Below are 13,838 nucleotides of genomic sequence, written 5' to 3'. Positions count from 1 at the left end.
AATGTTAGTGTTACTTGTCACTGAAAAATCTAAGTTCTGATCTGTGGCTCTACCAATCCTTGATTTTTGTTATGAAATCAATCAAAGATCAAGAAAAAAATATCAACACACTTTGATGGGTAACACAGAAATGCACACTATAGTTATCCCGAAAATCCATCTCTGTTTCCAATTAAAGTTATTTCAAATATAGAATCATGATTCTCTGAGAGTTCCTTTTCTTTATGAGCCAAGACATGAGGGTCTGATGCTAGTGTTGCCCAACACGGAACACTAAAGAAAACCGAGAAGCAGTACAGTATATTTTAATCAAGTTTCATATTCTTCTGAAGATTCATGCATTCCTAAAGCTATTTCTTACCTTGTTCAATGACACTTATCCTCCTAAAAGTCATGCAACCAAGGCTAATTATCACAAAAGTATAGGGGAATGATGTCATTTGTGGAAGCAGTTAGTCAAACTTGGGAGGAGGAGAGACATGAGAAACATGTCGCATAATCTGCAATGCCAGTCACCATCATGAATTCTGTCTTCCCTTATAATTCCAATTTTATGTTTGTCTTTTATCGCAAAGAAAGGCATTTTGATATGTGTTCCTTCCAAGGAAGAGACTCAAGGATAACTCCGACATCCAACATCACAAACACATGAACACACAGAAATCACAATTCCACTCTTCCAACTCTTCTCTGATACCCACAAGTGGGACTGTGACGTTAGATGCTTCCCCAAAGGAGTAATCAAGAAAGTGAGAGCCATTGAAGCAGAGACTGAGAACCATAAAATGACTAAGACTTTAGGTAGCATAACAGTCACCAATTGATCACGAGAGTATCACCCTTTTCCGACAATGGCAGATCTGCTATCTCAGATTGCTTGGCTGATTCAACTAATGGCCACATCACTTTGGTTGATTCAACTACATGCTTGCTGCTTGCTGACTCATTCAACTGTAGATGCCTTGTGGATGGTGAATTGTGAGGTTGCAGGGGGGTAGTACCTTAACTTATCGTGACACCTGATCCTGATATCTATCTATGCATTAAGCATGCCTCCTCTGTAATCAAGTTGTACTCAAGTCCCAGCAGATGTTCCACTTTAAGACTTGGACATGCTTCGATCCCTATCGAAAATTGTGATGCTTCTCTATGTAAGATGATGAAACAAGCCAACCTATTCATATGTTCATGTAGCCATGTAGGTAGGTAAGCTAGCCCTAAATTCCTTATGGGACAGCAGATGCTAGGTCCAAATTTTGACTCCGTGGAACACAAGAAATGCCCAATAGGGTTGATTTCACTTGCTTGCTTCAGTGGGAAGAAAAAGGACCCATTAGGTACTTGTTTGTTGTTAAGTACAAGAAACAAGAACAAACAGATAATTCTGAAGCAGAAATGCTTATCTGTGAAGCCCTATGACCCCATGCCCTATGTTACTTGCTGCCCCTCGTCCCACCATGTGCAATGCTCTACCCAATTCTCCCCTCAATGTATGAGCTTCTCCGGCTCTATCAATTGAAATAAACAAAGCAAAGGCAAGGCAAGCAAGAGAACACATAAAAACGGATCTTGTACCTCGTTGACGTCCTCTCTTCTTCTTCCTCCTCGGCCCCTCTTCGATCCCTGCACGCAAACCCCCTTGACCAGAAATAATAATAATAACAAGTTGTGAATTATCTAGTGAGAAGAAAACATCAGTAGCTACACTCATGTTTTACACGGCCGCATGTTGGCTGTAGATAGCACACCTCGAGCGCACTTGTTCTTCCCGTATCTCCACATTGCAAGTGGGACATGACATCTCTCCCTTTCCCCCCCTTCGTCTCTCTCTTGGCAAATGAACGGGATTGCCTTCCCCCTACGGCAGCAGCTGAGGCCATGCGATGTCAATGCCGCAGTTTCCTCCACACACGCATGTCGTTGCCTTGCGCTGCCACAGCTTTTCCCCTTTGATCATGTCGATTTCTGGTGGAAGTTAATGCCCTTTCTTCCACTGTGGTATTAGATATGTGGTTGGGTTAGCGTCATTTCCACGGTAGTGGCAAATTTGTCATTTTGCCCCTGTTGTCTGCGGTTTCGGAAGCAAGTAGGTCCACTAGTCCGTGGCCAATGCGCATCCGAATCACCATTTATGCCCTCTCCAAGCTGCATATAACTGCGCTTTGTGATGCGCGGGGATGTCTGATCACGGAAGATGGACGGGCGCGATTGAATCTTATGGCCCGAGGATGGTTTCCTCATAACAGAAAAATACACAGGTTTTATCTCACAGGCCAGGAGGAGTCGTCGTAAGACTGACGTAATAACTTAATGACTACATTGCCCTTTCAGTCATCGCGAAATCTCGCCTAGAAGTATGAAACTTGGTGAGGGTAATTTGGTCAATGGCAGATCGTAAAAGAAGAAAAAGAAAACACACCCTTTTCCTTTTTTTTTGTTATTTCGATGTGAAACATTAGTCTGATTTGATGTGCTAATTTACATCAAATATTTTTTTCAATATTTTACTATAATTAAAAGGAAAAAGTTCTTTATACATTGGTCTATTCAATTTGACTTCTTCTAATTAAAGAAAGCATTCTCCAGTTCCATTTTAATCAATGATTCTTTTTGTCTTCCTACTCCTAATCCTATATATACATATATATATATATACATACATACATATATATATATATACATACATACATATATATATATATATATATATATATATATATATATATATATATAGAGAGAGAGAGAGAGAGAGAGGTGGAGGAAGCTCTTTAAGTTTTGATGGGGTTTGTTGTTGGAGTTACTTCTCCTCCTGGAATTGCTCTGGCAGCAAGAAATATAGAAGAGGAAGAAGTCTTTTTTGCCCTGTTTCCTTCTTCTTCAACCTCTTAAGAGGAGAAGTTTCATATGACTTGATATGTTCTCAGATATGTGAATCGCTGTCACCAGACATGTTATTTATATTTGTTTAAGATGCGTCAAAGGTTTGAGTCCGGTTCACGCCACAGGAGTCGTCGCCTTGCGGCCGCAACCTCTCCTATAAAGCCCACCACCACCACCACCACTACCTCACCCACATCCCCACCCCCACCCACGCTCTCGCCCTCTCCACCTCCTTGTCCACTTGCTCCCTGCACCTTCTTTCCGCTAACCGGACGAAGAAAAAGCATGAATCGACCTTAAGCTCGACAAAGAGAGACCTCGCTGTCGTTGGTGTTGCTGCTGGGTGCAGTAGTTTCTTTCCTCTGTTTCCTGGTTCGAGTTGCAGATGGACAGGAAGCCGAGTGCTGTTGCGAGGCATGGAGTGCTGAGGCTCCCACCTGGGTTCAGGTTCCACCCCACCGACGAGGAGCTGGTGGTTCAGTACCTTAAGAGGAAGGCCTTCTCCTGCCCATTGCCTGCCGCCATCATCCCTGAGATCAATCTCGCAAGACTCGATCCGTGGGACTTACCAGGTGCGTCCTATAGCGATCCTTACTGTACCTGTAGCGGTGACTGAAGCCTTGTCCTCGCGGGTGCTCAGGTGGGTGCGAGGAGGAGAGGTACTTCTTCAATCTGAGGGAGGCGAAGTACCCCAGGGGTAGCCGGTCGAACCGGGCGGCGAGGTCCGGGTACTGGAAGGCCACAGGGAAGGACAAGCAAATCACGTCTTCCCGGTGCAGCCAGGTGGTCGTCGGGATGAGGAAGGTTTTGGTCTTCTACCGGGGAAAGCCCCCGACGGGGACCAAGACCGACTGGATCATGCATGAGTACCGGCTCGCCGGACCTGAGACTAGACCCTGCATCTTCCCCCAAAGAAAGAACTCGACTCATGTGAGCTCTCCGTCTTCTTCCTCTTCGAGAATCTACGCTTTACCGGTGACTGTGTCATCTTTGCTGAGTCCTATGATGCTTATGATCACGCAGAGTTCGGTAGATCCGAGCGGCGACTGGGTGCTCTGTCGCATTTTTAGGAAGAAAAGGGCTACCAAGATGGAGGTCGGAACCGATGAAGCTGGTGAAGAAGACGAAGACCCCATCACACGTGATGGCTTCATTGATTTCATGGGGCAGAGAGGTGGCGATCAAAGTCATTCCACATCATGTTCATCCGGCTCGAGCTGCGTCACAGATCACTCCGATGGATCCAGCAGTACCGGAGAGGAGACCAGCTCTAGCAGATCACTTCCATAGGGACGAGAGGACTATCAAAATTCTCTGTATCAGTGTACAAAACCTCGAGTCTCCTCTTTTTTTTTCTTCGGAAGCCAAAGTCTAAATAATCTTTGAGCTATTGACTCTAGGATCTCTAGTCTTCTCATCCACTTGTAAGTGAGCTTTACGGAGCAGATGAACTGATGGTTAATGTGGAAGAAGTGTTCAGTGTTGATGCAGCCATGTGTCCCATTTTCTCCCATACTTGATATTCCCTCACTGTGGATGGCATCTGCCATGCACAGAGGATCCTATGCTGCAGCAGAGAGAGAGAGAGAGAGAGAGAGAGAAAGAGGAAGGAAAGGTGAGCAAGAAAGAGGAGGCATGATTCCATTTGGCTTGTGAAAGAGATGCCATGGGCCTCCGGGACCAGCTGGAAGAAGAAGGAGGGTGTGTGAGCTCAGATGCTAGTCAATGGCATCTGGGTCCCAACTTGGCCAAGAATATTTTGCTCAAGATTTTGCTTTGACATGAGGGAGGTGGAGCTCACATCAGATTGAGACCCATGATTAGTGTTGTGTTTAATGTCCATCTCCACTCCTGACCTGGTCAGATGGGGGCATCTGTATCAGAGTCTGTAGAACAGTGGCCTCACAAATGACAACTATTCTTCTACAGTCACAATATTAATTGTGGAATAGCTGCTCCAAATCAACCAAATAGTACAGAGTCATGAGATGCTGTATTGTATGTCTGGCTATACATTTGGGTTACTCTCTCTCTCTCTCTCTCTCTCTACCTCTTCCATGGACCACTCTTGTGATAACTTCTTCTTCTCCAGCCATCTGTGCTGATTCAAAAGCTCGGAACAGTCTGGATGAGGACATGGAGTGGACAATCATTTGGATGGTGTGAGCTACTGCTACTTTTTGTGATCTGATGGAACATTTATCCTGTGGATGACTCAATGATGCAACTCTCCTTGGTCCACAAACAGCTCCAATTTAAGGTCATATCCACTCTATTCAAGAGCTAATGGTGAAACTGTTGATGATCATATATCTCCATATAACTTCTGACACTGTGCTAGTTTGCTGAATTCTGCAAACTTGGATAGACAATGATACTGCATTCACAGAACGCAACACAGTAAAAGGCTGGAACTGCTCCATGAAGGACATCCATGAGTGTTTGCTAGCTTCACGAACACACAACACGATCAAGCTGTGGTGGCAGCATGGGACAAGTAGCAAAGCTCCAAGCTTGCAGAAGGTGGAGGCACATGGGAGACTGATGCAGAATTCATTGCAGGCTGCCCAATACATTTGGCAAAGGCATCCATTGATTGCCACAACCAAAGTTTACAGAGATGAGGCAATTCTTAGCCAATCTCAACTTAATGACCCTAAAAAGTAGACACCACCCTCCTTTACAGGGATGAACAAAGAGTTCATGTGTCAGAACCTGACAAAAGCTGATCTGCAACCTCGATGACATGGTATCCCAACTTACCTTGACTGCAACAATGGATGGTGTTGCAGTATTTTAAGGTCACACGACGAAGGAAACAAGATGTTCTGGAGGCTGCAATATTTTACTCAGACATGGCACAGATAAGAAGAACAAGGAGGGCAAGCAATAATACATAAGCTAACCTATGAAGGTGGGCAGAAGAAGAAGAAGATGGAGGGGATCTGAAGCTGCCATGAACAATGCATGAGCAGTATAATTAATTGCTTACGTGATTCCCACGACATGAGGCTGAGATGTGCTGCCGCTTAGGGTTTCTTGTGTGTGTGGGTTTGGGATCAACATCCCACTAAGGGTTTGGGAGTTCGTCCACGACACTACCTGTGTGTTTCCTTTCTCCCATCCCCGGTTCAATGAACGCTCTCTTGTACCCCTGCAATCCTCCTTGTCCCTTTCCTACCATGATAGCCAGATGATCTCACATCCTTATTCAACTGAATCACCTTTTGGTTTCGGCTTCTTCGTTCTAGAGGTTCTCGTGAAGCAGTCAATCCATTAAACATCAGGCTGGAGTTCTTTTATTGTCTTGTATTTGTCTTAGTCTGTACTGACCACCACCTGATGAGGGACTCTGAGCTGAACAAGAAAGAGAAGCATCACACTGCATGCCTTCATCATCCAGTTGAGAATTAAATGAATGGTGGTTGTAATAGCCATCATCAGTATGCTGAAGAAAGGAAAAGAAGAAGAAGAAGAAGAAGGTACCCATAAAATTAGAGGCATGGGAGTATAGAGATCCCAACATGTCGAGCTTTACCTTGTGCTTGAATGTACCCATAAAATTAGGTTAGCGTTTGTCTTGTATGCATCATGACGAATTGGGATGAGGATTATGGAATTGATGAGCCTAATCCATCTTAATAGATAGTTCTATGCAACATTAGGAACAATTTGAGGCAGGCTTTATTAAGGGAATCCAATCCCAAATCAACCACAAGGCTCACTTATACTTACCATGAATCTTGATCTAGAGGAACATGTTTGACTTTTGAATGGGAAAAGAAAACAAATCATCAACATTCTTTTTCCTATTGGTGTAATTTTTTTTAGGAAGATTACAAAGTTGGTAAAATTATTTTTATTTTTTTGAGAAAAAAAATCTTTTGAAAAAAAAGATAAATATAATAATCATCGTAATTTCGTCGAATTAGGTATATATGTAACTCTCATGGGTCATATATAACCTTACTAAACCCTTTTTTAAAGTCCTAATATTAATTAGTGGAATATTCATAACTTGCCAAAAAATTGTGATCTAAACCCACAAATTTACATTATATCTAATTTGTAAATCAGCTAATCCTAAATTCCATGACTTCATGTGTTCATCTCTCCTCAACTTTATATTTTAATATATATATATATTAATTTTATAAATTAATTTCCTTAAATATCTCATCAATAAAAAAATCATAAAACCCAATCAATCGAGTATAGACAGCTCTTGGCCTAACCCTCAAGAAATATTCTTTAAATCCCTTTGAGTCAAACACTGATCATCATTAGTATTATTCATAAAAATCTCAAGAACTCCTCATTAGTTGTTTTTTTTTGCTACGAACATTAAGACTTAGTGATGATATTATCATTAAAAGAATTTTAATGATAATAAATGTTTTATCATTAAAATATCATAACTAAATCTTTTAAATATACAGATTAGTCTTTTTTTTTGCTAATATTATTATGAGTATTTTGGATTCTGTAATTATAAATTATGATTATGATAAATAATATTTTCATGGACAAACAATATATTTAAATATCTATTAAATTTAAAGAGAGAAACCATCTGAACCGTCGACTCATATGTAATCTGGACCTAGAATTGTTTGATCAACGATTGAGATGAGTGTTACACGGAAACCTGCTCTTATTCGTGGGTGAAACCTAAACCTAATTCGAGCGAACGACGACGTCTTCCTCCGACGATTGGCGAGCAGCTTCCCTGCACAGGCGAACCTACGGCGCTGTATTCTACTCACGGTAACTCTCTCTATATCTCTCCTTCCCCTTCACGACAACCTCTCTCACCATCCTCCTCTCCGCTGTCCTCGCTATCTCCTTCTCCGTTGTCGTCCCTCAAGTTCTCCTCCGCTGTCTCGTTCTTCCCCTCCTCCACTTCTCGCCTTCTCCCCGGCAACTCTCTCCCCAATAGCAACAGCGCTCAATGGCTAGTGCGCACTAGTCAGGTAGTCTATTCTATCTCCCTGATAACCCTCGTTGGTTTTCTTGCACTTCCATACTTTTCCACCCTCTCCAGGTAGAGATCAACAATTAGACTTCGTTCTAGTTTTTGTTTTCGATTCAATATGTATGCTTGACTTAGTGTGGTGCTAATTGGCCAGATGGTGGCGAATCAAGAAATCATGGATAAAGATCGATTGGTTACTACAACCGAGCAGGTAAAAGTTAAATCTTAACGCCTTTGTTGGACATGTTTGATTGTTTCTGTCTAAATCGTGGGGCTGATGATTAACGGAGGCCTGTATTTCCAGTGAAGTCCTCGGCTGATAATAAAAGAATGATTATTTATGTATTTGTCCTCAATCTTTGGTCTAAATTGAGGTTGATTTTTTGTGATAGCTGCAAATTATGTTCTTTAGATGTCATTGGTACCAGTCCTTTTCTCATTTAACATGTTTTGTTGCACCTTTAAATCTCGCCTTCTTGTTGGAATCAATGTGCAAAATTTTCTTTTGCGGAGTGTTTGTGAATATTCATGAATCTTTGGTTAGCTGCTTGTTGATTGCAGAACTAACGTATATACATTGCTATAAGTTCTTCAAACAAGGAGTTACTTATTATTCTTTCTTAATTTACAGGATATGTCTGATGAGTTGAACTTGAAAACAAGAAAATATTTACGTGGTGATGGTGCTAACTTGGAGGTTTGTTATTCTTATCATTTATTTTGAAGCTTGTTTATCTTCTCATATATGTAGATTTTGCTATTGACTTTTCATCTTTTTTTTCTTTATGCCTCAGACTTTACGAGATAAAAAGTTGAAGGGCCAGCTTGCTGTTAGGGAAAAATTATATAGCCAGTCTGCAAAAGCTGCTGCCAAGGCAGAGAAGGTTCAACTGCGATATTTGTTTCTTTCACTAGATTACAACTTAATGCCAATGATTTTGTAGCTACATCTAGTGAACTACTTGGTGCTCTACAGTACATATATCATTTTGAAATTTAGCAGATTGTGAGGCATTAATGATTGCTAACGAGCTATGTTTTTTTATAGATTAGTTTAAACTAACTTAGGTTGCATGACTTGACACATAAGCAGCTTGACTACCATGTCATGTTTCTATTGTGCATTTGCTTTGGTAGTGACCTAGTTTATTCCATGAATTTTGAAATTTTACTTGGCATTTTGTTTTTTCTCCTTTTCCCAAGATTGCTATCTCCTACCATTTGCTGCTGGAAGATGTTAGTATAAATTTCTTTTTGCTACAGAATCATGAATGATTTTCTGTGTTCTATTTCTTTCAGTGGCTAATGCCTACAGATGAAGGCTATTTGGAACCTGAGGGTTTAGAGAAAACATGGATGGTCAAGCAGGAGTCTATAATTCGTGAAGTGGATGTTATAAGTTCAAGAAAGCCATTCGATATGATTTTACCTGGTAAAATTTGCTTTTTCTTGTTTGGAACTAAAAGTCAATCTGGTACTGAAATACTTTCAACCCTTGGATTACACAACTGTTTGTGACATCTCTAATTCGGGTGTCATCTGTCTTTCCTTTTATTATATTGGTTATATGACATGTCTGTTGTTATTCTGATTTTCTTTCGCCTCTTAGAATAGCCTTTGTTGGATAATATTTTATGCCCAAGTTGTCTTTTGCTCGATGATGTCCAGAATTGGGTCCATATAACCTCGAATATGCATCAAGCGGACGCTATATGTTGGTGGGAGGACGTAAAGGCCACCTTGCTATGATGGATATGATGAGTATGGATCTGATCAAAGAGTTTCAGGTTTGTCTTTGGTCAAGATTGCCCTCAATCTTTCATTGATAAAGAACCCAAACTGATATGCATGCATCTAATATGTTTGGAGTTTGATTTCATGTATGTAATATGAGATAGGGAAGATTAGAATATATTATCTTCTTTCTTTGGCAATACTACTTGTGAGGTTTGCAAACTGAAAAAGAATTGACTAATGGAAGTTGTCATATAATTCTGTGATACTTCTTTAACTTCATAAAAAACATACCCAAGCAAAGAATTATCCACTTCATCACCATTGATAAGTATTCTTTGAATATACCTTGAAATGGACACAAAAATGTGTATGATCTTGTTTCCCGAGGGAAGCAAAAACAGGTGTCTGAGATACATATGTGATATTTACTTTAAACATGTCGAATGTAATTCACTACTTCACTCAGGCAAGCTGCATTTAGGCGTACGTATAATGAACATCAGTTTGAATTTGTGATTTAATTATTATTATATAATTTCTACTGAGCCTTAGGTTGATAAATTTTCTCTTCTTCAGGTTAGGGAGACTGTTCGTGATGTTGTTTTCTTACACAATGAGCAATTTTTTGCAGTGGCTCAGAAAAAGTAATCTCTCTTAAAATTTCGAATTTAAGAATAATGTACTTGCTTACCTCATTTGGATGATTATTTTTTCTTTTGTAATAATTCTTTTACTTTCTGAGATCCAGATAGTGACAAAATAAGCTTGATCACTCTGATAAACCTTCCACAAGCTTATTATATCAGGGAAAGTTACAGTGAACAAATTCTTTGAAACCCATTTTATTTATGAGAGAATCTACACTGTTATATTTGAGTTGCAATATTTTCACAACAGAAGTTTTTAAATTTTAGGAGTAAAGATAAATCTAGATTGTAGATCTGTCATGCAAGAATTATTACCATGGGGGTGAAATGAATAATAGGAATTGATCTTTAATTCATTTAGAAAACAACTATTGACTGGATGGTTTTCTGAAATCTTAATTTCTTTAGTCAGCATCATGAATATGTTGCCTCTAGAAACTTGGATATGATATCTGCATCTGATACGAGCAATGTATGTTGCACATGCATAGCCAATAGTAGAAATTTTGGAATTTCAACAGTATTGAGGTTCCACTTGTTAAAAAAAGTGTCAAGGTTGCATAAATCCTGATTTAGATTGTTGATTAATCTGTATAAATTATTAGATGGAGATACTGGTGCAGTTTGAGAACATCAGATTTCTCAAATCAGGGTGTATTATTTGATATGTATCGTGTGATAGATCAGGTTCCACCTGTTATTGGCATAGATGCATAATCTGTGAACAGAATGCACAAATATAGGGAAATGCCAGTAATTTTTAAGCTATAGAGAGTATGAAGATCCTGCATAGCATCTCATTGAAGGCAAATTTCAATCTTGAGAGAAAAATGGTCAATTACTTGCAATTCCTAGGTAAATTGGCCAATCTATACATTAATTTTTGATGTGATGTAAATCAAGATATTATTTTTTTGATCTATCATGAACTTATTAAAAACAATTGAGTTATGATTGATCATTCAAATGTCTTGCATGGTGTGCATGCATTTGCGCATGTGTTTGCTAAAGTTTCAACACAATTATCACAAAATATACAGACCTCAAAATCAGTACTATAATTAAGCAGTTGTTAAGTGCCTTGAGTGATGCATGGTCTATACATTTATATTTTGAGTGTGCAACGAAAGGATCAAACTAGTTTGTGTTGCTTTCCTGTTTGTGTAAATCAAGTAAATATTTATTTAAGATGTTCACATCTTACTAAGATTCAATTTGCTCACATGCTTAGGACAAACACTAGTTGCAAATGTTTCATTGACAATAATTTTCTTGGTATCATCACAAGCCATGTCAATTTGTTTATATATAGATTCTTCCAAGTATAACTGCCCAAGGCTTTGTCATCCTGTTTTTTTGCATTCGCTGGCTACTGTAAGATAATATCAAGTAAACATCCTTGTCAATTTGTCAATGCAGAACTGTTGGCTTGGTAATCTGCACTTTTGCTTTTGGTGTTTACTATGGTGTTTGTGTTTATGTTACTGTTACCATCTGAACTAGTGATATTAATTATCAATATGCTGGTCTTAAATTTGGCAGGTATCCGTATATATACAACAGACATGGTACAGAAATACACTGTTTAGAGGTAAGGCTTTGTGAACATGGATTATTGTTTTGACTTCTATTCCGAGAGGCAAAGTTTGTGTTTTTTTCTTGTAAACCTTTTACAACTTAAATTTCTGTAAGTTCAGTTGCATTGAGGTTGTAACTTTCAGTCAACAGATTTTATTGCTTCTGCAGCTCTTGTTTATCTAGATAATGCTAAAGCATGACATAATGTTCAGTCAACAGATTTTATTGCTTTTGCAGCTCTTGTCCATCTAGATAATGCTAAAGAATGACACGATGACTGAGATATAATTTGGCTATTTTTAGTAGAACTTCCAACACTAGTCATGAATGCAACTGTTTAGTGATACTTGCCTTCACATTCTAAATGAAAATTTGTCTATTATATTTTAATACAGTGCTTATCTTTTTGGTTGATACTATGATAGGACTTCACTCATTAACCACAAAATGCCTGCTGTTCATTTAGTATATTGTTTTGTTGGTTGATGGAAGTTACTAACTGTTGTTTTGAATCTTAGGAGCATGGTGCACCTTTAAAGCTTCAATTTTTGGACAAGCATTTCCTCCTGGCATCAGTAAACAAGTTTGCACAACTTCATTACCAAGATGTGAGCACGGGTGTGATAGTTGCCAATTACCGGACGGGTCTTGGCCGTACTGACGTTATGCGGGTGAACCCTTATAATGCTGTCATTGGTTTGGGCCACTCAGGTGGTAAAGTCACCATGTGGAAGCCCACAAGTGTGAAACCCCTCGTCACTATGCTGTGCCATCATGGTCCTGTCACTGCAGTTGCCTTCCACAGTGGAGGCCAACTAATGGCCACAGCTGGCATGGACCGCAAGATCAAGTTGTGGGACCTTAGGAAGTTTGGTGTACTCAATACATACTCAGGGCATGCTCAGACCATGGACTTCAGCCAGAAGGGCTTACTTGCCATTGGAAATGGATCTCGAGTTCAAGTATGGAGAGACTCAGGGAATCAGGAATATGAGAAGTATATGAGCCATGCTATGGTGAAGGGATATCAAATAGGAAAGGTCTCTTTCCGACCATATGAAGATGTCTTGGGTATTGGTCACTCAATGGGCATCTCTTCCATACTTATTCCAGGATCTGGTGAACCTAACTTTGATACTTGGGTTGCAAACCCGTATGAGACCACGAAGCAAAGGAGAGAGAAAGAGGTTCATGCTCTTCTCGACAAGCTTCAGCCAGAGACCATCATGTTGGAGCCAAGCAAGATCGGCACTGTGAGGCCACCAAGGAGAAAAGAAAGACCGACCAAAAAGGAGACTGAGGAGGAGATGGAGACTGCGGTTGAGGCTGCCAAGAGCATTACGTTCAAGAAGAAGACCAAGGGCAGGAACAAGCCAAGTAAAAGGGCAGCAAAGAAGGAGGAAGAGGTTTTCAAGGCGAAGAGGCCGTTCTTGGAGCAACAAATGAACAATGATAGACCCTTGAAGAAACAACGAATAGCGGAGGCTGAATTGCCGAAAGCACTGCAGCGGTTTTCTCGGAAAAAGGTGTCATGATTTTGGGACAGGCATTTCACTTGCAGCAATCAATAGCAACTTCGATCGAACCCTGTTGGCAGTTCTGAATTTGAGTTGATAATGGTTCCAATCGTGATTTGAATTGGATGGCCAATCATACCAGACTCTCTCGATCCACCTGCATTTGGAAATTTGGTTTTCCTTTTGATCTTTGTAATTTAATCAGCTCTGATGCAGCTGGAAACTCTTATTACCATTTTGCTAGATTTTAATTAGAATCATCTCTTTTTTGGAAAAAGAATCTAAGATATGGATCTTTAAGGATGACCCTCTAATGTGAGGACAATGGTTGGGGAAGAGATGGTGGGATGTAGATGGGAGGGCTCCCCTTTTCGGTGTTATGATGCAGCTTAAATTTCTTTTAGGGTTTTCCTGAGTCAAATGTGTTTATACTTATAAAGCTTCTGAGTTCTGATCATGAGTTATTTTCTTCTGTCATTTTTGTACATAGTATGCCTTTCTACA

General features: G+C 39.9%; 2 protein-coding genes across 3 annotated transcripts; both read left to right on the top strand.

Moving 5' to 3' along the window:
* Positions 1-2,936: 2,936 nt before the first annotated feature.
* On the top strand, positions 2,937-4,370 carry LOC103987987 (NAC domain-containing protein 83). The gene is made up of 3 exons (XM_009406474.2): positions 2,937-3,452; positions 3,521-3,810; positions 3,904-4,370. The coding sequence occupies exons 1-3, from the start codon at positions 3,266-3,268 to the stop codon at positions 4,168-4,170; spliced, it is 744 nt and encodes a 247-aa protein (XP_009404749.2). The 5' UTR covers positions 2,937-3,265; the 3' UTR covers positions 4,171-4,370.
* A 3,145-nt stretch (positions 4,371-7,515) lies between these two features.
* On the top strand, positions 7,516-13,791 carry LOC135614965 (probable U3 small nucleolar RNA-associated protein 7). 2 transcript variants are annotated; one of them, XM_065112872.1, is made up of 9 exons: positions 7,516-7,647; positions 8,010-8,066; positions 8,487-8,552; positions 8,650-8,739; positions 9,155-9,287; positions 9,524-9,642; positions 10,169-10,236; positions 11,782-11,830; positions 12,336-13,791. In XM_065112872.1, the coding sequence occupies exons 2-9, from the start codon at positions 8,010-8,012 to the stop codon at positions 13,350-13,352; spliced, it is 1,599 nt and encodes a 532-aa protein (XP_064968944.1). In that variant the 5' UTR covers positions 7,516-7,647; the 3' UTR covers positions 13,353-13,791. The 2 variants fall into 2 exon arrangements, with proteins under 2 accessions (XP_064968944.1, XP_064968945.1); XM_065112873.1 differs by lacking the exon at positions 7,516-7,647 and adding an exon at positions 7,662-7,853.
* Positions 13,792-13,838: the final 47 nt, after the last annotated feature.

The sequence above is a fragment of the Musa acuminata genome, chromosome BXJ2-6 (assembly GCF_036884655.1).
Source record: "Musa acuminata AAA Group cultivar baxijiao chromosome BXJ2-6, Cavendish_Baxijiao_AAA, whole genome shotgun sequence".
Classification (NCBI taxonomy): domain Eukaryota; kingdom Viridiplantae; phylum Streptophyta; class Magnoliopsida; order Zingiberales; family Musaceae; genus Musa; species Musa acuminata.
Note: the sequence above shows the minus strand (reverse complement) of the source record. Positions and strands in the feature narration are given on the sequence as shown.